The sequence below is a fragment of the Cyprinodon variegatus genome, unplaced genomic scaffold, assembly GCF_000732505.1.
Source record: "Cyprinodon variegatus isolate N-32 unplaced genomic scaffold, C_variegatus-1.0 Scaffold207, whole genome shotgun sequence".
NCBI classification, from domain to species: Eukaryota; Metazoa; Chordata; class Actinopteri; order Cyprinodontiformes; family Cyprinodontidae; genus Cyprinodon; species Cyprinodon variegatus.
Window position 1 is genome coordinate 774660 of NW_015150660.1, and position 23815 is coordinate 798474.

The 23815-nt window shown below is 36.5% G+C and overlaps 1 protein-coding gene across 2 annotated transcripts in view; it reads right to left on the reverse strand.

Moving 5' to 3' along the window:
• The window catches only part of LOC107088125 (beta-1,3-glucosyltransferase-like), a 54714-nt gene that overhangs the window by 17925 nt on the left and 12974 nt on the right, over positions 1 to 23815 (reverse strand). For both annotated transcript variants that reach the window (XM_015380074.1, XM_015380073.1), the window contains exons 4-9: positions 9997 to 10073; positions 9753 to 9864; positions 9472 to 9608; positions 8173 to 8236; positions 2278 to 2394; positions 1425 to 1494 (exon numbers count right to left, since the gene is read on the reverse strand). In XM_015380074.1, coding sequence (XP_015235560.1) covers positions 1425 to 1494; positions 2278 to 2394; positions 8173 to 8236; positions 9472 to 9608; positions 9753 to 9864; positions 9997 to 10073 — 577 coding nt within the window. The remainder of the gene's footprint in view (positions 1 to 1424; positions 1495 to 2277; positions 2395 to 8172; positions 8237 to 9471; positions 9609 to 9752; positions 9865 to 9996; positions 10074 to 23815) is intronic.

The following is a 23815-nucleotide window of genomic DNA, read 5'->3' on the forward strand; positions in this document are numbered from 1 at the left end:
ATAATCCAGCTGGCAGCTGGGATCTGCTTGTTACTAATTTCTTGTGTTTCGATTTGATATTTCCACATCATGTTTAGCTTTTTTTTCCTTCTCATACTGTGTATGGTATTCAGTATGGCAAGTGTTCATAGGTTTCAAAATAATATTAAACAGGATTCGGAGCATACATCTGCAAGAGCAAACATGCCTACTTCAAGTATGTGCTGGATACATACATAACCTGTTTGATTGTCAGTCTAAAAATTAGTCTTGACAAAGAAAAACTTTGTTTTTTATAATATCATCAAATCAGAAATTAGTCAGTAGGTAATTTCTAGCTATTTAAGGCTCATTATTACTTGTTATTGTTGTAATTGTTTAACAGTAACAGCAGAAGCTACTTAATTGTAGCAACTGATTATTATGTTTTTTTTTTGATAAATCGATAAATGATTGTATTAGAAATTGGCACATTCTGCAGGTATTTCATTTAACCATCTTATTTTATGAGTTAAAGACATACATTCAAATGAAAATTAAAGTATACATTTAATTTATGAAGAAATGTACATATTATAGTCTTATGAAATTCTGAATTTTACACTAGTATCACTTTATGAAAGCATGTCTTTAGTAAGCATGTCTTTAACTATTGGTAGCAAAGCATGCATCTCCTACTAAAAAAAAAGTTCTAGCATCAGCATGACAAAAACTCAACATCAAAAGACTAACTCCCTCTGAAATAAAAGGTGTTACTAATGTAAAGATCCATAATTTACACTTACAAAGTGCATTCTGGAATTTAAACTACAAATTTTCTGTATGAAAAAGCTTAATATTATCCAAATAAAATTAAACCATCACAGTGCGTTTCAGTGCCAAGGCACACATTCTTTTCTGTTTTTATCGCTCAAATTACCAAAAATTAAAAAGCCAACAGATTCAAAGAACAGAATCAGAACCAAACTTTCCTCAGTACACCGCAGGATGGACAGTTCTCATATGTCTGATTTTCAGATGTATGTTGGATCCACCTCCTAAAGTTGTTTTCATTTAGCTGAGAAGGCATTGTTGTTCCAAAGATCTTTAAACTACTGCTAAAATGCATCTCATATGCAGAATTAACATATTTTTTGACAGTTTTGGTTTAATTGCTGCTCTCAAGGATTGCATTTAAGAATCTATACTCAGTTAACCATTATTTGATCAATTAACAATTGGTTTAACCAATAATTCTTTCAGCCTTACCAGTAATAAAGAATCCTTTAAACCCTGCATGTTCATCTTCATGAAAATATCTAATTATTTTTAATGTAGTGGCATACTTTTAAAAAGATATTTTTAAATTTTTAAGCTTTTGTTAAAAAAAATACTTGATGCATGCTACAACATATCAAAATATATTGTCCAGTACTAAATAAACTATTAAAAAATGTAATGCTCACCTCGTACTGAATGAAATTTTTCACAGGTTTTCACAGCAACAAATAAATTGTTCTTCGATACAGGATCCCCCTGGAATGAAGAGAAAGACAAGACCGTGTAATTTAAGATGATCAAAAGAAATGTACAGCTGTTCACAGAGTCTACACACTAAAACATAACTCAAACTGGGTTATTTCCAGCCAAGCTGCTGAGCTATTATAGCACCGGCCCAGCAGAAATGTATTTGAGCTGGTCCTTTAAAACCAACAAATGGGTTATAATATTCTCCCCAAATTAAGGCTTGAAGTAAGTGCAAATTTGGATACATTCAACCAGACATATACGTATGTTAATACCCTCTACCCCAATCCTGGATTAAAAAAAAAAAATCTGGGTTGCTTTAAATTCCTAATTTGTTATCTACCACAGTTTTTGATTATTTCAACAGCTACATACATTTGTTTAGCAATCTTTTTAAAAGCTTAGTAAAATTGTCCAATGCCTTAGTTAATTGAAACATATTAGAATACAATCATTAGGAAATTAAACTGCAATAGACTACCCATTGTAAATTTCCTTACAAATATTTCTGTCACAAATTAATCCAAAGTGGGTTTTTTTTATATTGCTCCATCAGTAATACAGCCCATGCTTTTATTGTGAAAGGCCCAGAGCAGGAAGGTGACGTAAATAGATTCTTGCAATGTGTATGGCAGAGGTGGATGCTTTAGTCTCAGATAGAATAAGGCCAAAAATATAATGTAGTAGTTAACATAGGAATAAATTAACATGTTTTTTTTAAGCAATATGTTTTCAGTAATATTTAGTTATATTAGCATATTTGATGCAAGTCTGAAGAAGAGTTGCACATACACAGTTCGGTAGGTAGGTTGAAAATGTGGTTGCACAGTTGTCTCTAGTCTCTGCACAGAACTCTGGAACTGCTGTCATCTTTGGACCTCTTCCTTCCTCCCAAATAAACAGAGCAATCTATAAAGAAGAGGAGACAGTGAAAAACAGGAAGCCAAATCATGGATTTTTGGATTAATAGCTGATTAGATAACAAGATTGGACATGCAAATCATTAAATCATTACTAATGTCACTATTTCATAAGCAAACTTGGAAAAATGAATTTTCCTCTGCACACACTCAAGCTAACTTACTTTGTCTAAGTTATATCTTAGGTCATTAGAGATTTTAAATTGGAGAAGATATTAAAATGCAAAACATCTTCAAACACCATGCTCTGCATTTTAATCAGATGATTCCAGTCCAGTTTTATTACATTCAGGGCATATTATCAACTGCTGGTCTGGACATCAAGTAAGCAAAAATAATATTGTAGTGTCACGTAGACAAAAGGATGCAAATGCAAAAAAGATTTTTTAAATTTACATATTGACACATGTAATCTCCTATCAGTATCTTTAATTTTTTTTTAAGTAAAAGGAAATTTTTTTTTTTTTTAGTTTTTAAATATGAAATGAAAAACATTTGATTTTAAACATGTTACACAAATCTTAAATCCAAAAATGGAGCAAAAAGAGTCACTACTTTGTAGATCCACTTTTAATGAATCTGATCAACTTTCCTCTCCCTCCTCAAAAGAAGGAAGGATAGATGATGTTCTTGCTGCCAGCAGCACTGTTTATACTATGGGCAAGATAAATTTAAGGTGCTATGCATTGTCAGTTTTGGCAAACTTGACATTTTTCATGGAAATGAAATTAAATCCAACCAGAGAGACTTCTTCCACATTATCCTAACCCTAACCCTAACCGGCAAACTTGACATTTTTCATGGAAATGAAATTAAATCCAACCAGAGAGACTTCTTCCACATTATCCTAACCCTAACCCTCCATGTGAACTTTTCAAACCTAAATCCCAATCCCTGACAGGGATACTGTTTGATATCCTAACCCAGCTTCTAAAGGGATCACAATAATACCCCTGACACTTTTGGTGTGTTTTATTGATGTTGGTGTTTTTTTATCAATACTTTTTAAAAACTTTACATGTTGGACTGTGCTTTCTAACATCGGTAATGTTTTACCTACATTACTTTGATCTAAACTGTATGAACATTAATGCATTACTGCAACTAAATTTTAAAATTTTCTTGAGAACACATTTCTTGTTTACTGGTGACATATATAGTGAAATTAGCTTTTACGAAGCCTGTGTTTATGCTGAGCTAAAGAGACATTATATTTTACTGAAAATATCTTTAAAATAGCATTTTTATTTTACTCTTTACGACTAAAACATCATTTAATGAGCAGACTGAAACCTTAGTAGTTCAGTACTGATGCATCTTTAAGCCTGTAGCCTAACTTACTTAATTTAACTTGGGATGGAAGTTCCCACGCTGTTCAGCGGATGTGATGTCAAGCGTGTCCATATTAAATGTGACCAACCTAGCAAACAACTGAAGCATTATATTCAAAATGCATTTTTTGGAAACTCAGAAGAAACCAGCATCCAACTCAAAACCAATAGCAACTCCAGTTAAGGTGAAAAAAGAAAACAAAAAAAACCTTGTTAAGTAGGACTGCAAGTTACAAAAACCAGCAGCAGAGAGCTGCAGTTACGTATTTCAGCCACAGATGGCAGTATCATTGGAAAATTCTGTAATCCCTCTTTAAATTAGATGCCAAAAACTTAAATCCCGAAGAAAGTTAGATGTAATGGTTTTTATTTAGGAGCATCGTGGTAAATAAGTTTGGTAAAACAATGCATGACACATCTTTATTTGTAAAACATCTAAACATAATCCATCATTTTTTTCTATATTTCCCAGTTATATACTACTAAGGGCTTTTGTTCTCCTTAAAGTCTGTTTACTTTGGTACCAGTAGTTAAGGATTTACTCTACTTATAACTTTTTTATTGATGGTATAGTTAATTTTCAGAGGAAAGTGAACCAAAACCAGTCACTATAAACCATGCAATAACATTCATTCTGTTTATATTTATATTTCTGCAGGGGAAGAAGCAGATGCAAATATGGGAAGGACTAGAAAAGACAGACATTTTCTTTTGCTTGTGTTTGCCTGACTCCCACAATGCAAAGCAAAACTACCTACAAGGAAGGAGTTTGTCTCAAATTTGCATCAAATACCTTGTACAGATGGCCAGATGTTCAGCTTTAGGCCAGACATTCCAGGTATTCATTGCACTGTCGGACGCGTATTTTTTCTCCTCTATTAAGGCATTTTTGCTGGGCTGCAGCAGTATTTTTACATACTATTTTTACATCATAGTATGTAAAAAAAAAATGCATCGAGTATCTAGTCTGACAGATGATTGACTACTGTAAGAGTGGTGCTATGTCAGATAAGTTAGCATCATGCCAAAACACAAGATCTTGTTTAATTCCAAACGGACAAAAATTGCGTGAATTTATATCGAAAAGTAGTCAGGGCTCATATCATGAGATTCCATGGTAATGTGGACATTAGCAGTCAAGGGAAAGCTGCAATTAAACCAATAAACTGCAAATAAACGTTCGGCAGGTAATAACTTCTGTGGAGCTGTGCAAAGTATGCCGTACAGTAAAACATCACCAGTCCTACAGAAGTGTAGACTGTGTAGTGAAATTGGACCAGGAGATTCAGTGACTCGCCCACAGATAAAGGGACGACCTTAAGGACAGAAGGTCAGCTGCAAACACACAAGACACAGTCCCAAAAGACTGAACTTAATAATAAAATATATATAGATACTTTTTTTAGCAGTTGAATGTGTTTTTTTACAATCTATTTCGTTGTTTAAATAAAATATTAGGCCTTTTTAAATTCTGAATGTCATCTGTTAGAAGATTTTTTTTAACATTTAAAGGTATAGAGGATGATCTTTTTTTTTTCGGGTGGATCATTTGAATAAGTGGTACACTTAATTGTCAATCATTCCGGTAATATGTTTATGTAAAGCCGTCCTACCTGCTTGCCCCCAGTTAGCTATCTTTTTCTGTGCATGCACACTTTCAAGTGTATATCTATGGTGAGCTATGGTTTCAGACAGTAATTTAAGCTCACCGTTTTCACTGCAGTTCTTTGAAAATGGCCAAGGGCCATAAGAGAAAAACTGTCTATGAAGTGAATGAGAAGAAAAGAGAGGCCTCAGAAGAGGCAGATATATCCCAGAATGCTTTGAGCAGAGAGCTCTACATCGCAAAGCATTATGGGATTCGCTGTCACACCGGCCCGCTGTCGTCATAGGTTGTCACTACCTGACAGCGGTGGCTAATAACAAAGATGAAGCAGGCACCATGCAATATAGGAATTGACCAAGTGACCAACGGGGAGCAAAAAGTAGTGATCATCTGTCTGAACGGTCAGTTAAAAGAGTTCGCTATAAAGTCCATTATATAGTAGGTGTGTAAATAATTATCGTTTTGTACCGATGCATCGATCCAACAGCCGACGATCCGATGCATCGACACGTCCGCAAGATAATCGATTCATGTTTTCTTTTTCCCTCCGGACTATTTTTATCCATTTTCTCATGGGCGTAATTCTCCCTCCTGTGCTGCAGTGGCGCTAAACCTATTTTGCCCTCCTACCTTGCTTCCTGGTTATACTCTTACAGCAGTGTGTTGCAGTGAGCTTAACACAGACATTTTTGATTTATGCCCAATGTGGAAGCGTGGTCTGCGCTATACGCTGTGGGTCTAGATACGGCCGAGGCGGAGAGGAAGTGGGGGCGAGTTTAGTCCGACAACAGAGGGACATGAGGGCCAAAAAGAGCGTGAGTCCAGGTGGAAAAAGGGTCCAAGCGTTCTCGCGCACCTCGCTCTTCTAGCGGGTCAAACTTCACGAGTTGTTTTCCAATTTTGGTCATAAAAACAAAACAAGCCGACCTCCTGTCTACGGCACTGTTTGCGGTCAGCTACAATTTGGGAGAGGAGCAGCGGAGTGTCTGCGGAGAGAGCGGAGACGTCGACCCTCTGGAGTCAAGGTATTGCATTGCACTCATTGCACTGATTTTGTACAGTATTTTTTTATGTAAGGCCTTTCAGAATCTATAACGCAGGGGCATGATTATTTTTCAGTGAATTGGGTTTTAATAGGAATAGGTCGAGTACAACTTTTCTACTTCTGTTATTTGCTGTTGTTTTTCAAATAAAATGCATAACGATATTACAGCTTTCATTTATTTATTTCAAATTTGAAACATTGTCTAGGCTGTAAGGTTAAAAAGATAAAAATAAAAAATGAACCAATTAATCGACTCGAATCGAATCGTGGTGTATTCTTGAGTATCGAAAATAATCGAATCGCTGGGTCAGGAAATCGATACTGAATCGAATCGCCATGATGGGTGTGATTTACACCCCTACTATATAGTCCCCGTTCTACATAGTGATTGAGGGATTTAGGGGTTAGGGTGGACGTTCAGACACAATAAACTTGTATGAGCTATGAGAACAGCAACTTTTAAAAAGAGTGTTCACGTGGAGAAATGGGCTTATGCATGCTCTCGCATGCGTTTAATAGGCGTTCCCTCTTGGGAGAGTGTACAGGGTTGAGAGAGGGCAGGTCTTTAAGGAACTTTGCGAAAGTCCTCCACAATGCCTTTAAATCCACATGTTATGCCTTGTGGCATTCTACACTTTAAAAGATTAATCTCTGTGGTCACTTTTTGAACACACTTTTTAAATTTGAGTAAATACAAATACTGTGAGCCATTTCTTGTTTTACTTTTCATCAATATTACTATTCAGATACACAAGCATCATCTTTAAACCCCTGACAACTTATATAGACCTTAGTCATTTATTTATATGCCATATAATGTCCTCCATTTTGGTGCTATAGAAATGGCCACCCTAATGTTGCAGCTTTGCTGAATGGTGGTTGGATTAAAATCAAGCTTTAAATGAGACTGTAAGGTTTGGTGGAAGTTAACTTGAGGGGCCCAAATGCAAAGATGAAGAGACAGAGTTCTTTTTGCAGATTTAATTTAGAAGCAAATGGCAACAGAAGCAGAAATCCAGGAACAATAAACAGGAAACTAAAGATCAGAAGATGCCAGGAAGAAACACACATCAGGAGCAAAGCAATGAAGAAGATCCAGCAATGAGGAACTGCACAGGCACTTTATATATGGAAGACAGAACAAAGGATGGGCTAATCAGCTGATAGGGAGCAGGTGTGGATAGAAGCTAGAGGAGAGAAAGGGGAAAAGAGACTGACACATGGGCAACAGTCAGTAACTAAAAAAATACCTTGTAAATATAACTAGAAAACAACTATAAAGACACAAAATGGAAAAGAAACCAGAAACCAAGAACACACAGAATGACATAAACCAAAGTGTAACTGAAAACTCAAAAATAAATTTAAACATAACCAAAAAGTCCTAAAATTGCAGAATCCTGACAGAGACAATGGTTATTTTGCACCTTTTTCACATCCACCAAACAGACCAGGGCAGGTGGTAAATGGGAAACAGGACTAAATATCTCAGCTGTGAAAACACTGTGTCTATCTATGCCTTTGTCACAATAACCTGAACTGCAGTTTATTGCTGAAATATGAAGTTAAGAGGACATAAATACGTTTGCATCTACGATAAATATTAAAAACAGTGTTGAGTATTTCACCCTCTATATGCAGATAAAATGTTTCTGTTCTAAGTTAGATTGATTGATCTTTTATAATAAAACTGAACCAATTTATTAAATATAATTAAACAGATGAAGATAAATAAACATAGGGGAACTAGCAACTCATAAAATCCATCTAAAGGGTTTCAAGTACCTCATGGGTCAAGTCGATTGTAAAATCCGACTTCAGATTCTCATTTTGAATCCGCTCAGCAAGTCTGTAACACAGAAGTAAAGAAGAGAACAAGAAAGTTAGCACACAGCCTAAATGTTGATGGAAGCTGATATTAAGCAATGAGATTTAGCTACTAGTTAAGATTTCATTGAATCCTTGGACTGAGTAATCAATCTTTTATTTTTTTTTATAAAATCATTACAGATCCCTTTATGCATGAAGATGAATCACAGTAGAGTAACCTAAAAAAATGTATAAGGTCTAAATTTCTGATCTTGATCTTTGACATCAGTCCATTAAGGTAATGGCTTTCTTATATCCTTCAATTTTAGCCATATTATAAGATGATTCCATGACAAACGAGGCTACATGAATTTCATTAGTTTTGGAACAGCTTCCAATTTGATGTGTGCACATTGTACTATTACTGTTGTCTTCTACCTCACTTGAAAGATCAGCCTATGCTTTCGATTCATGCTACCAGAGATTTTGAAAAATTCGGAAAAAAGGAAGATGCTGACATTATTGTGGCGGGCAAAAAGAGAACAACCTGATTGAGTTGAAAGTATGTTGTAACATTTTACCTTTAACGGCAATATTAAAAATAAGTCAGCCTGCTGGATTACATGTATTTATTACTGACAAACAAAATCAGATGCTCAAAAGCTTAGTCAAATCCTCCCAAAGCAAAACCACAATGAAATAAGTTTGATAATTAATAGTCAAATGAATAAATTGAAGAGCTTTCTTTGGATGATACTTTCAATCTAACATTAATGTCCTTTCATAAAATAATTTTTAAAAAGTTCAGCAGATGTCCCACTAAAGTCCACTTTGGGGGGGAACAAAGAAATAAACCACTAGGAAGAAAGTATGAATATAATTTTATGCATCCTTCTATTTACATTAAACAAAATAATCTTCATAATGTTTTTCTTTCTTTTTTATAAACAGTGAGGCAGGACACCATTTAGTGCTGATCAGTAGACATAGGTTGTAGTAGTTTTCACACCTTGATATTGGCAGGCCGCCATCCTAGAACCTGCTTCACTGCGTCACATAAGACTGCGGATTTAGAGCCGCCGCCAAAGATTTGTCCAAGATATTCCTACAGCCGTCATCACTCCTCTGTGACAGTGTATACTTGGCATCAGACTTAAACAGCTGGAGAATAAGATTATACCATAACAAAGATTGATGCGTTGAAAATGATCGGAGAAAAGGCATGAAAGAGATCCTTTTTTCACTCATTTTCCCACACAGCACATTCACACACACCTTTGGTACAGTGGAGCACTTAGAGCCCATCCTGCAGCCGGGTCAGGATAACCAAAAGAAGTGGTATCTTCAGAAAAATAGTAGTGGTGAATGATGGAGGGCTTGTTGTCATGGAGACGATGACCTAAAAACCATTCCTGTAAACAGCCAAATGGAAAGATTTTCTCAGTTGGTTTTCCAAATTTCTGTCTGTGACGCTCGTCATCTTTCCTCATTAAAACACTACTAAACATTTATTAGGAAAGTGATATGGGGGCATGGAATCCATGTTCGAGTCTCACCTCTTGGACTGAATATCTTTTAAGAACTCTCAGCAAAACATGCAAAACTACTGTAGTTTCCTCTTCTACAAAGATAAGCCAGGATGCCGATGCTCCATAAATAGCAGAGAGACTGAAAAAAATACCAGGTGGTTATTTAGACATTTCTTTTATTTTCCACATAGAAATCAATACACCTAAATTCAGGGCTGTTGTAAATTTAATTCTATGACTTGTTAACACATTTGGTGCATTAAAGACTCACAGCGGAAGCACAGGAAGGATGCTCCAGTTTCCTTCATAATCAGACAGCTCATGAAGGAGGAGAACCACTGGAAGCCCCTGTGTAAATCAGAATGAACAGATCTTAGCTCTCAATAGTACGTTAACCTGAAATAGAAAGTTTTCCAACTAGTTTGCATATATGAAAGCTCAGAAACAAAATTTAAATATAAAAATATTTTCATCCTCACACAAAGACAAAGTAGTATTTCTAGCTTTCCTGTAAACTAATGAAAGCAAAATATATTGAAAGGGCATGAAATAAATCATATTATTTGTTCTCACTTTTTTAAACAGGCTTTTGTTTTTTTTTCAATAAATACTATCTGTTTTCAATGCTTTGGTGCTGATTTGTAATTATAACCTTTGAACTCATTGTTTGATTCAATAATACCTAAAAGATACACAAAAAATAAAATAAGATTTTAAAGAGAAAGCATGTTATCATTAATGTGTTTTATCAGTAATTCATTATTATGTTCAGTAAATGTATTACACATAGTTGACCAAAGGGAAAAAATGACAAAGAGCCATCCATCCATTTTCTGTCACGCTTATCCCTAGCGGGGTTGCAAGGAGTGTTGGTGCCTCCAGCTGTCTACGGGGAAGAACCAAGCAAATTAACATCTTGTCTAATTCACAATTGTTACCATATATCAAAGAAAGAAAAAATTTCAACAAAATCAAAGATTTCGACAAATTTGTTTGAACTTAAAATGCCAGGTAAGGATATATTATATCATGAAACTCACAAAGAACATCTGCAAAATGCTACCAACTATATCAAATATAACTATAAAAAGAGAAACGTAATCAGAATTGATGGAAAATTAGGCAGAAAACAGCTAAACATTTGGCCAAAGTGAAAGAAAAAAATCTCCAGTACATAGCACAGCTCTCTATCTTCTGATTGAGGTTTATATTAATTGGTTAATTTTATCGACATGATTCTTCTGTCTAGAAGTGATGTTAGTGTTTTGAGTAGTCCAACCAATTCTGGCTTGAATCTGATCAGGAACCTTTGAAAGAAGTTATAGAGCAGGGGTGCCCCACCAGTCGATCACGGTCTACCAGTCGATTGTGGGCGAAGTTTTACAATGTAGACCTATTTATGGCTATGACAAAACAAAAGTTTAACAAAACACTAATCAAATCATTGATCACAAGAGGCCAACGTGTATTTTCATAATAATAAAATGAAAAATAAAAAGTATGCAGGGAACCTTTTTTTTATGCATGCTAATTGCTGGGCATGGTTTACCACGGTTGCCAAGTTGTTACCAGGGACTCTAAAGCGGGAAGAGGAATCTGAAGAGATAATGAGATAATGACATCTATCACAACTGATGGGGCTCCATCTATGGTTGGGCGCACTGCTGGATTCGCTGCTCTGTTCAAGCTGTCTGAAACTTTCCCTGATTTTTGGAGCTTCCACTGCATCATTCAGCAACAACAGCTGTGCGGCAGTATTTTAAATATGAAACATGTCATGGACGTTTAGATGAAGATCGCTTGCTCTGTTCGGGCCAGGAGTTTTCAGAGGGGTTTATTCCGTGCACAGCTCGAGGAGGCAGGTGCAGAACACACTAATCTGCTGCTGCACATCGAAGTCAGGTAGCTGAGTCCTGGCAGATTCCTCAAAAGATTTTTGGAACTTTTGCCCGAAATTAAAGAGCTTCTGAAACAGCCAACAATCCATTCTGCTGTATGTTACATCTTCACATCCACATAGTTTGTGGATGTTAAATCTGCCAGTTTCTCTGCCAATGCCAATGCCCAGTTAAGTTTATCATTGTGAAATAGTGGACTTTCCTTCTCCTTCTTCCTGCTGTGAAATGATATTATACTTAGACAGATTTTATTTGGCATTTTGTTTACACAAGTGTAAAACAAAAAGAAATTTAGATTGGAACAGCTCCCTGGACAATTTAATCTTTTTTAAAGTGCAGCCTTTGATAAGCCTTCACCTTACATGTATTGAAAATCTTTATACAGTTGAGCTTCAAAGTTTATATACCATCCCATTAAAGACAAAAAAAAATAACTACCAGTAAAATACATTGAAATCTACAAAGGTAATAATAAATAAAAATAATTTTAAAAAATGGAAACTATAACATTGATATCAGGTGTTTTCTGTAATGTTCAGGAAATATTGAGTCAGACTGGTATATTTGTTCACTGTTCACGAGCAAGGCACTGTCATTTGTCCGGGAAAGTTTGTGTTTTATTTTTATTTTTTAAACAAAAATTAAAAATCTTCATTTTATTTTACTAAATTTAAATTTTTTTAAGTTTAATTTATTATAACTTTTTTCAGTTTTGTGTTATTTGTATTAGTATTGTGAATTTATCAAGTCCTTTGAAGAGAAGGTATGTAAACATGTGACGCCTGTAGAGTTTTTGTGGTCTCACTTTTTGTTCGGGACTTTAAAAGGATAAAAGTTAGGAAAGCAAACCTCTTATAAAGTATTTAGCAAAGAAGCTTTTCGTCATGTCTGAGTGATTTCTATCTTTCTTTGTAGTAAATTTCATCTGTTAAGAATATTAAAGTGAACCAAAAAAATAAGCTAAATTGTATAAAGAAAGCATTGTTGCAAATGTGATTGTAGCAATCTGTAATCTAGTGATATTAACTGCAAAGGACAGATTGAACAAAATGAAAGGTTGGAATAAATCAAACATCCTGGACTAAAACTGAGATATTATCCTCTGGATTCCCCCACAGCATTCTCTGTCAGCAATTTCTTAATGAGGAACATCTTCACAGTTTGCTATGAATGTGGAGCTTTGAACCAGCCATGCTGTTATTTGGACTGATGTTTCTATAATTGATCACCGTCCTCACAAAATGACTCATGTTGAGAATCTCTCTGAAGCCAGTTATAGGCCTGATATTTATCAACCTCTGGTAGAATAATGTGTAGCTTAATATAGATCCAACTTTTCACTAAACCTTGGGGTGAGATTTAGAAATAGTTTGGACAGGAAATCCTGTCAGGGTTAGATGAGGATAGGTGCAGCTAAAGGTCGGAGGTTTTTAGAGGATTTAACTGAACCTAAGTGTCAGAAAGTGTTTTTTTTTTATAGCACAGTAAATGTTACTGAGTAACAATAACTGGTCTGTAGTTATGTCTATTTTTTTCTCACAATATACATTATTTTCTACGTTCTGGTGATTTTTAGAGAATTGAACTAAAGCAGAATGGGCCCTACTAAAATACTTGCATCTTAAATATACTTTAAACTAAGAATTTCAGCTATCACTGGATTACTGGCACTGATACAGGAACCAGTGCAATCAAAAACTATGCAAACTACACTGTGTGTGAATATTTGGTAATAGGCTAAGGATCAAAAAGCTTCATTCATTATGTTATTAGTTACAAACAATCTTACAATTGACAAAACAGCTGAACAATTCAGACCTTCTATGAGGCTGTAGATTTTATAAAAACTCGCCATGACAGGAGATAGCACTTCTCTGGATGTTTCATTTGGAAGGTGCGATGGAAATTAAGTTTTTAAACATATTTAATGGACCAAAATAAAGATAAATGAATAAGATAAATAGTAATAAAAGACGAACATCCCTGTGGTTTCTCCTCTATGAATCCAGGGTAACTGAGCTGTTCTGCACATCCTCTCTGTATGCGGTTGGTCATTTCTTGGGTGGCTGATCTTTTGAAAAATAAAATGCAATGGTTCTTATTCTTTTTGTGGAGCTCCTATGGGTTTGAAAGGCAAACCTGGAAGCTTTAAGAATTAAAATATATTTGTGTTGGTTTAATTACTCCTAAATGCCAACGGGAGATTATTAAACTAGACTGAGCAATAATTATTTAACTTGTGAGCAAAACATGGTCCTTGTGTGTTAGCACTAAGGTTGTATTAAAAACACTTACTGGATTTTGATCACCATGGTATTTTTAGACATAAATAAGTGGAACAGAGCTGAGTTTTAATATCTGTCATTTTTTAGTGTGAGAAATTGGGAATATGGAGTGAGAGTGTGTGAAGACACTGAGATAGGTGAGTCTCACTCCCAATGGGTGAGAGTTGACAGCCCTGTAGATCTAACTAATAAGCTAACACGTATGAGCAGAGAAGATGCTGCTCAGTGAAATAAAGCGATTCAATTTCATACACCAAGATTTAATCTTTATGAATATTGGAGACATTGTAGGCGACAAAAAATTCCAACTGGCCCATGACAAAGCAGAAAAAAAGAGCTTATCAAGTACATCTGTTTATCTGCTATGAAGACTGGAAGGAGCTGTTGTAACAGATTTATGGCACATGCATGATATTGCATGGTTTATTTTTGCAAACATTGCATTGTTTCTTTTCCTCAGCGAGACTGGATGCAAAACCAGTAAAGAGACTAAAGACAGGCAAACACTGTACAATTTTTGGGAAATCCCCTCCTCATCTGTTTCAATCTATCAATTTACATTGGTCTAAGTGAAAGCAATTAACACAAAATTTTGACCAAAGAAAAAATAAAAAAATACCTTACCACTGGTACTAGGTGTAAAGATCTAAGTGATTGATTGATTGATTGATTGATTGATTGATTGATTGATTGATTGATTGATTGATTGATTGATTGATTGATTGATCTCACAGTGGAGAAATGTACCCGCTACATTAGATCAAATACTCAAAGAAGAAGAATGTGCCAAAGGTACATGGGATATATACAGTATATAAAGTGCATATGACAGCTTTTTGTTTATTAAAAGGGTTTTTACATGGGTATTTATATAGATGGATATTTATATTCATATATATACTGTGGTTATTGCACTGGGTAATACGGCTTTAATGTGCTTCATTAAAGCCGGAGTTTCAATCTTTTTATGAATGTATGAAGCAGCCCATTAACAAACAGATAAATCGCTAGATGAGGGGATCATGTTCGTTAAGTTTAACTTCTATCTGACACAAGAATAAACCTCCAGGTAATTTCATGACATTCCACCGCCATACTAGGTTATTTCAAAAGCAGACTGCTTCATCCATCACAGATTCTATATTTGTAACTTTGCCTCCAGTGATTATGGGGGAAAAAATGTTGTGATCTTTAACCAGGATATTTCCTTAAGGTTACACATAAATGAGGCTATCATCTGTGCAATATTACCAAAACTATTAACATACTGAACAGAAAAAGAAGCAGAAAAAAAAACTAGGTCATGCATTTGTTACCTCCAGGCTAAAAATTAAAATCTTTTTTTTACAAAGAAGCTGAAACAATTCAGTCAAGTACAGTATCTACAGCCTCTCTAAAATATTGAAGCAAGAGTTCTGTCAAGCATTTGAAAGAGATATATTATATAGTTAATTTGGGCTTCTCCTTAATCTTGTTAATATGGCAACTAAGCCAGTTTAGGGCTAAATTCAATCCATATGTCTTTGTTGAATCCAGCACCCTGTGACAGAGTATGTGACAGAATGAGTATATTAGTGCCGTCAATTGGCCTAAATGAATGGGGCCATCAAAAATGGATATAAACTACATATAAGGAAATGGATTTCATGCAATTAAATACCTATTTTATTATTTTTTTTACTTTAGCAAGCATATAGCCTATATAATAATATAGAAACTGCAGATAAAGAGGGGGTGAGATGACTGGCTCTCTTCACAGAAAAAGCCACTGAGAGAATGGGCAAACAGATCTGAGGATGAGGAATCTATGGTCTGAGAATGAAAGCGGGGTCAGAACCATGAAGGCAGGTATAGTGAAACTGATCTGAAGGGCTGAGAGTTGAGGCGAGTAGTCAATGATCAGAAACATGGTTTTGGACCAGAACATTAGAAAGCCAGTGAGAGAATCCAGTAAGGGCAAGGAGAGACATGGAAATTCCGAATCAGAAAAAGGGACAAATAATGCCAAAACATGGTGCTACAGGTGTAAGCGGGGATCTTTGGTAGATAACCTGACCCTCAAGACAAATCGGTAGTTGGGCGGAGAGAAAAGTCAATGATCAGCAGTCCCTTCCTGCACCTCAGACTTTCTCTATATGATTTTCTTGTTTTTTTGAGGTGCCAACATACCTGCAGAAAAGCCAAGAAAATCATCACCCATTTCTTCGGCTGAATGGAGACAAAGAAATGAATGAGCCAAATGAACTATTTTGGAAAATTGGTCAACAATTGTTTGACCTTGAAACAATTGGAGGAGAGGATTTGATGGGAAAGAAGAGATGGCAGGAACTCAGAGGGTGGACAACAAGAGGAGTTGGCCTGGCTACACTGGTGACACAGAATCTTTAACATCCTTGAGGTGGAAATGAAACAGTTAACCTAACAAACTTAATGTTGTCCTACTATCATTTCACTTTTATTAAAAATGTTAAAAATATAAACAAAAGAAAAACAGAGGCATTGTTTTATGATTTTTTTTGCAAGGACGCCGACACATTGCAATACTCCAAGCTATGATGTCACAGGGTTAGTCGATGCTTCAGCTAGCAATTGAATACCTTGGATATACCAATGATACATCACAACAGTAAAACACTTAAAAAATTTGGAATGACGAAAGAGGAAACTGAAAGGACACAATCGTCTAAATCTCATTGCTTTGCTTTTGAGCCCGGTGTGACTTGAGCAGTAGTAAGGAGAGAAAAGTCAGTGTTGCAACCGGGGTTCTAACTAGAGATGTGTAAAGTTATTTTGGCACTTACTAAGCCATCAACTATGCCCCTAACTCCAAAACAAATATGCATCAGTAGAGCTTAGTTCCACAACTTTATCCCTATACCAGACATTTTAAAGTCAAACAGAAGCCATTAGGAAGACCACATCTATGCAGCAAAGGATTACTTAGTCACAGACTACCACAGCGGGTCTAAACCTCCAAAGAAATGGTCTATTTCTTACTTCCCTGTTCCCACAGAAGGCAGTCAGCTTATCGTAAAGTCCCAACTCCCCCTCACCATCCTATGGGCTTTATTCCTTAAATTTCTGGCCGCTCCATGTCTCCACTCAAGGGTTGTTCAGTGACAGCATTGCCGCATCCAAAGCTTCCACCTCTCTGCACCACAATCTAAATGTCCAAACATTGGTATAGCACAACTCGCTGCACAGTACGGTCTACATCATCCTCCACCATTAGCGTGAGCGTCTGTGAACAGCAGCCACACCAGGTAGCGTCCCAGAACAGGGACTGGATCCCCAGTAAGGTCTTAAAAACCCTTTTGGTGTTACTTTCGCTACACTCGCACTGCAAACCTTGATCCCCAATTCTGATATTTTGCTTAAATCAGTTTTTTTTTCACATGGGCATTCACAATACTAATCTTATGCGACCACCATCAATGCAGTCTGAACAGTTTATGGATCCAAAATGACACGCACACACAGAGGGACGATGTAGAGGTCACACAGCTGCGCACTATATGTAGAAGTAATGATAAATGTGACTGTCACTAGAAGCGTTCAATAAAGCTTAGCTGCAAAATAAAGCGTAATACTGGAGACCAATGTATTTGTGTTATTAAACTCTTTAGCAATTGGAGACATCAGTGTCATCACCATATCTTTAACAAAGAAGGAGGTAAGAAAAAACAGCACCATATTTAACAGCATGTTTCCAGGGCAATCAGAGACTATTGCTGCAAAGACTTCTGTGTATCAATAGTGGGAGACCTGGTAATGACGTAGAAGTCACATAAAACACATTATGACCGAAAATTATGAAAATCAGTGGATAAGATTGGTTTCACATGTAAGTATTATCCGATCACCTAAAATTAAGCAAATCTTGGGCCTATCTATCAGCCAGTCAATCAACTGGTGCACCCTTAATTTAATATATTTTTTTATTAGTCTAAATTAATCATTTGGTTTACGTAAATATACTAAGTAAAATATAATCCCGGTTGTTTTATGGATTTACATTTTTGATCATATTAGATTATTTTAAAAATAATTTGAATTAGTTAAAAATGAATAGTTCTTTTTCAACTCATTTTGTTACTCAATTCCTGTTGTTAGAATCCAGAACTCACAACTCACATGATCTGTGTCACAGGATGACTTTAGCGTGCAAATAACCAACAACATGTGGCTCTGCAAGACAAAAACTTTGGCTTGTCAAATTCAATCACTGCCTCCAGTACATCGCTGTGGAACAGTTTCTTGAAGTTCTTAGAAGCACAACATGTGCAGCCGAAGGGTTTCCAGTTGACAAACCACAATAGCTGTTTACAAGCTTTGTTATGATGATAGATGACACCAGCATACAGAGAGGTTAAGAGAGAAGAAAAGAAGTCTGTTCAAATTTCGGAAGCTAGATTTACGAATGTTAGGGATAATTTAAGACCTTTTGTATTCAAATCTAAAACATACACAAATTACATTTCACAAGCTAAACTAATTAACTACTCGATTTAATTGAAGTTAAATCTGAACTCCTCAAAGTCATTTGTTTTTTTCCTTGTGTATTTAAAGTAGATTACCTAACCCCCCCATACAGATCCTGATGGATGTAATTTGAATAATTAGATGATATAAGATCATAATTTTTTATAATGCATCTAGGGGCTGCACTATGGCGCAGCCTGTAGCACTGTTCCCCTGTAGCATGAAGTTCCTGGATTCAATTCAAGGCGCAGGGCCTTTCTGTATGGAATTAGCATGTTCTGGGTGGGTTCTCTCCAGGTACTCCAGTTTCATCCTACAGTCCAAAAACATGACTGTTGGTTAACTGGCATCTCTACATTGTGCTAAGTTATGAGTGTGTGGGTGCTTGGTTGTTTGTCTCTGTGTTGCTCTGCAGTGGACTGGCGAACTGTCCAGTAAGTTCTCTACCTATTGCCCATAGAGTGCTGGAGATAGGCACCAGCCCTGATAGACTAAGTGGGAGAAGATTAATGGTTTACACATTTAGCTTCACATCTGTTCTTCAAAATCCTAAAACTCTGTTTTAATTACTATCCTAAATAAATAAACTTTTAATGACAAACAAGCTAATAAGAGAGGAAAATATTTTTTTTTTTTATCTTCTAAAGGGGGATGTCAAACTTCCATCATAGTTGAAAATATTGGAGACTAATTTCAATAAACAATTTTATTTTCATTTTAAAGGTTAAATAGATTTATAGGTCTATGGCCTATGCAAAAAAAAATGCACAAAATCCTGCACAAAGAAAGAGAATGCAGCAAGTGGTTTCTAAATGGAAAGTAAGCAGGCCATTACTACAGAGCTAGCAGAACAATGGTAAAAGCAAAGGTTCTGCAGGGTTAAACTTCCTATGTAAGACTTCAAAGCTGCTAGTGCACAATATTTTTATCAGGCATTTTTGTTGTTTTAGAAAGAAAGAATTACAGAAAAAAGACACTAATAGAATTTCAATGTAAATGAGCATGTCATGAAACGAGGACAGATGGACCCAGTATTGAAGGAGAGACAGTCAGTAGGAAAGTTCAAAACGTTTATTAAACAAAACAAAAGCGGAGCTGTGGCTTCCGGACACTGCAGGATGGGGAGCGGGGCACCGCCAAATCACAGACACTCTGTAGTGGGAGAAACACAGGTAAGTGACCACGATCATTTGACAGAAGATTATCTGAGTTGGTCACTTACCTGGTTTAACAGTCCAGCACAAGAATGTCCCCAAGTGCTGCAGTCTCAGAGGTGATGCTGGAAGCCGATCCTGGTCAGGGATCCAGAACAGACAGGAACAGAAACAGGTGTCAGGATCCAGACTTCCAGGCATCCACAGGCTCCCAGGAGGGATCAGAGTCTGACTGGGACCAGAAGCATGACCAGGTGGTCACGCACAGGAGCAGACAGGATCAGGTGCAGACAAGCAGGCTCAGTGGAAGAGGGTAGCCCAGACAGGACGTAGAAACGGAACTTGAAGCAGGACTTTAAACTGGTCTCCTCCCTGGAGCCAGGCTTATTGGATAAAAACTGAACCTCCCCACATATTGAGCCAAAAACCCAGAGGACTCCGCAGGGGAGGAACAGTGGACGATCAGGAGACGAGACAAACACAAAAACCCTCTTTCCACTGGCTGCTAGGATCCAGGACATGAAGCATGGCAAAAACTCAGACTAACAGAAAGACAAGTAATGATCTGGCACTGAATGCTCAGGCTGAACTGAATATAAACCAGAGGAAACAGGTGAGAGGAATAAATTATAATTGAGGCAGGAAGGGAAAACAACAGGTGAAAGGGATAACTAATTAAGGAGCAAACAGGCCAAATCATGACAGAGCATCATTCTACCCTAGCTGTCTCTGTAAATTCTCAGCATGTATTTGATTTGTGATTTATTCTGATAATAATAATTACAACTTCAATGCAAAACGAAAGGAATTGTTTGTATTTGGTTAGTAAAATTTTTATTTCTCTAGGGTTGCTAGGCTTGTTGAGCTGCTAGGTAAGGGGTGGTGTTAAAGCTATTACAGTCCCTTATTATTTTCTGATTTCCCTGACCTTACTCTTTGGGCAGTTTCAAGAAGCCGAAAATACCTAAATGGAAGTGCAAAACTCTATAACTGTTTCCCTTTAAAAGCTGTAATAAATCATGACATGTTTTTAAGAAGTCATATTGTCAGAAGTACATGTGGATGATATTAAATCATGTGACAATTAACCCTAACCACTACCTTTCTGAATGAATTTAAACAAAGATATTAGAATGTATTCTAAATAACGTCTTCCCCCAGCGTTTAACCTCTTATTTCTAGAAACATAATTCTAGCATGGGCTAAGAAAAAAAAAAATTGGCCAAATACTAAAACCTTTTTACTGTCGGAAATAGTGAGTTTCAAATCAGATCTCTGTAAATACTAAGAACTGAGTTATGTAGCCCCAAAGGAGGTACACAGTCATGTGTCCTATTTGTGGGCAATCCCAAGACCTGATAAATGCAAAGAGTTGCGTCATTAAGGGGATGTGTCGTAAATCTTCAGCCAAATTTACCATGCATATCAAAAATGGGATCTTCATACTTTCAACATCCCTGTAGGAAAAGGAAAAAGTGGAAAGGAAATAATCTAGGACTGAGAAGAGATCTTGAATGTTAGGGCCGTGACAAAATAAGCGAGAGAGTTGGAAGACATAATACAGAGGAGGAAAGTGGACATATTGTGTGTTCAGGAGACCAAGTGGAAAGGTAGCAAGGGTTAATTTTGCTACAGACAATTTAGTTGTGTTTAGCTGTTTACATAAAGTATCTGACCTTCGCTTTACATACGAATATCTTGTTTTTCGGATGCCAAATTTTATAACCCAGCCAGCTGTGAAATACAGATAGGTATTTGCACTAACAGCTTTCAGACGTTCCCTGGTAAATGCGGACAGGTTGCATATTATTTATATGTAGAAATCTTTTTTTCTTTCAATATTGAGAGGGCTGAATGTTGAAAAAAACTGAAAAAAGCAGAATTTTGAAAAAACCTGTAAATAATATCAGTCTGCATCAAACTGACCATATCAATGTGTTTTTTTGCACCATGTTTTTTTACCCAATGTTTACATTTGATCACTGCTGTACTTTAAGAAACTGAAATGTCATGAGAACTGTACAAATTTCGTTTTGTATACACTGTGTGTATACAAAATAACAATAAAGTTTGTCTAAATTTAACTCTACGTTGTAAAGGAAAAACCTGGAAGCCTCTCAGTTGACGAAATGTGTTGAAAAAGGTTTGCGAGGACTTAATATGGACCGCATCCAAAAACACAGATTTTCTCTGGGAATGTTTAAGCTCGCAGTGATTTATATACAAGTTATCCATTCTGGTCAGAGAGGAAGCGCCACAGAGTAAGCGTTCTGTATTCAGTACAGCAATGGTAAAGTAAAATGGTCATGACGTCATGCTTCTACAGCATATCTATACTGTAGAAGTATGAGAATGAGATAGTGGTAATTGCCACAATTTTTAAATGATTTGTGGGAGATTGCAAAACAGGTGAGGAGGAATTTGTTGGCAGGATTAGTATCCAGAACAAGAATGTGGAAGTACAGATAGTGGTATACTTTGCAATCATGCAAAGAGGGTGGAAATGTAGTACACACTTTATCCCAGGAGAGGAACATTGGGGAAGTACAAAAGTGGTGGGGAACACAGGTGGATTACATATAGTGCAGACAATTTAATCTAAAGGAACTTGTTGAGAGCATTGCCAGACAGCACAGGTTGGTGGTGTTTAAGATGACTGTGATAGTGAGGAAGATGAAGAGAACAAAGGCAGAGAAGAGGACGACAGTAGAAGCTAAAAAAGGAAAAAACTTGTATAGCATTTAGGGAGGATTTAGGACAGGCTGGGTCACAAGGAGAAGCTTCTACATTAATGGATAAATATAGCTAATACTATCAGGGAGACCGTTAGGAGAGTGCTAAGGATTTTCTCTAGAAGAAAAGTTAAAAAGGAAATTTGGTGGTGGAATGATGAAATCCATTAATGTGTTCAGAAAGAGATTAGCTAAGAAGAAGAGAAACATTGTGTTGACTCAAGAGTCACAAAGAGTATAAGGAGATGCAGCAAAAAGAGAAGGTAGAGGCAAATAAGGCCAAACAAAAAGCATATTATAACTTGCATGATAGGCTGGAAGGTGAGCAGGGAGAGAAGGATTTTTACAGAATGGTGAGGCAGCGTGACACAGATGAGAATTTAGTTTCGCAGGGTGGCCGTGATTAAGATCAAGATAGAAATGTATGGACAGGCAAAAATGGTTCTTTAAAGAGCTTAGGAATGATGGAAATAAGAGAGAAGATACAGCAGAAGTGACCGTTGTGGGTCGGTGCGTAGCAAAGATTAGTAAGGATGAAGTAAAGAAAGCTCTGAATGAAGAGAAAAGGTAGGTTGAGTCACAGAGAACATGAAGTTAAGTGGTGTTAGAGGAAAAGATGGAGGAGATGGGATAATGTAGAGAAAGACGATTTTATACAGCAACCCCAAAGCAAGATTTGAAAGGAAAACAAAAAGAACACTTAGCAACTCAAAACAAGTTGATCTGTAAAGCACTAGGAATAAACAAGTTAATTCAAGCACTTTACAGAAAACTGTCTTTTAATTCGACGGGGGAACCAACAAGAACATTTGAACCAAGCCATAACTAAAGAGTGATGTTTTTTTTGTCCTTTATAAAACATGTTTTTCAAGGACCAGCAGCAGTGACTTATGTTTATTCTGACCTACAATGAAATTTGGATCCATCCTCTCGTGGATATTTTTGTCACAATGACCAAATATCAAGCTCTGTGTGATCAGCATAGTCATTATAAAGGACATAGCACTCCATGTTATGAGTTGTCTAGCTGGATTAATAATGTGTAACATTTAGGTTTAGTTCTACAGATTATTAATCTAGGACTGTTTTCCCTGAATTTGCTAAAGGGAAAGGAGGAACGTTAAGCAGGAGTTTCGAACTGACTGGGAAAAGCAACCCTCTACCATAGTTTGGCTTTCACCAATTATGGTAGCAAAAGTAACAGCAGCCAAAACCAAGAAAAACCACAACAGCTTAAGCTATTTACGCTCATGCTGTCTCATATTAGGAAATCAAGCAATTTGGGGAAAAAAAAACAGAAGCCATGTGCGCCTTCCTGCCCTGCCATGCTTACCTTGTTTCAGCTATGGGTCCAGCAACTCTCACTTTCATCAAAGCTCTATGCACCATAATGCTGAAGCCTGATGAGGAAAAGTGCGACTGATCAGACCCAAACAATTCAGGCTGGAGAGTTACAAGATGGATATCATTCGTTTATGAACTCAAAAATAAAACAAGTTGCACACAAGTGGTTTTAGAATAGAAGTGGAAGAAACCCCA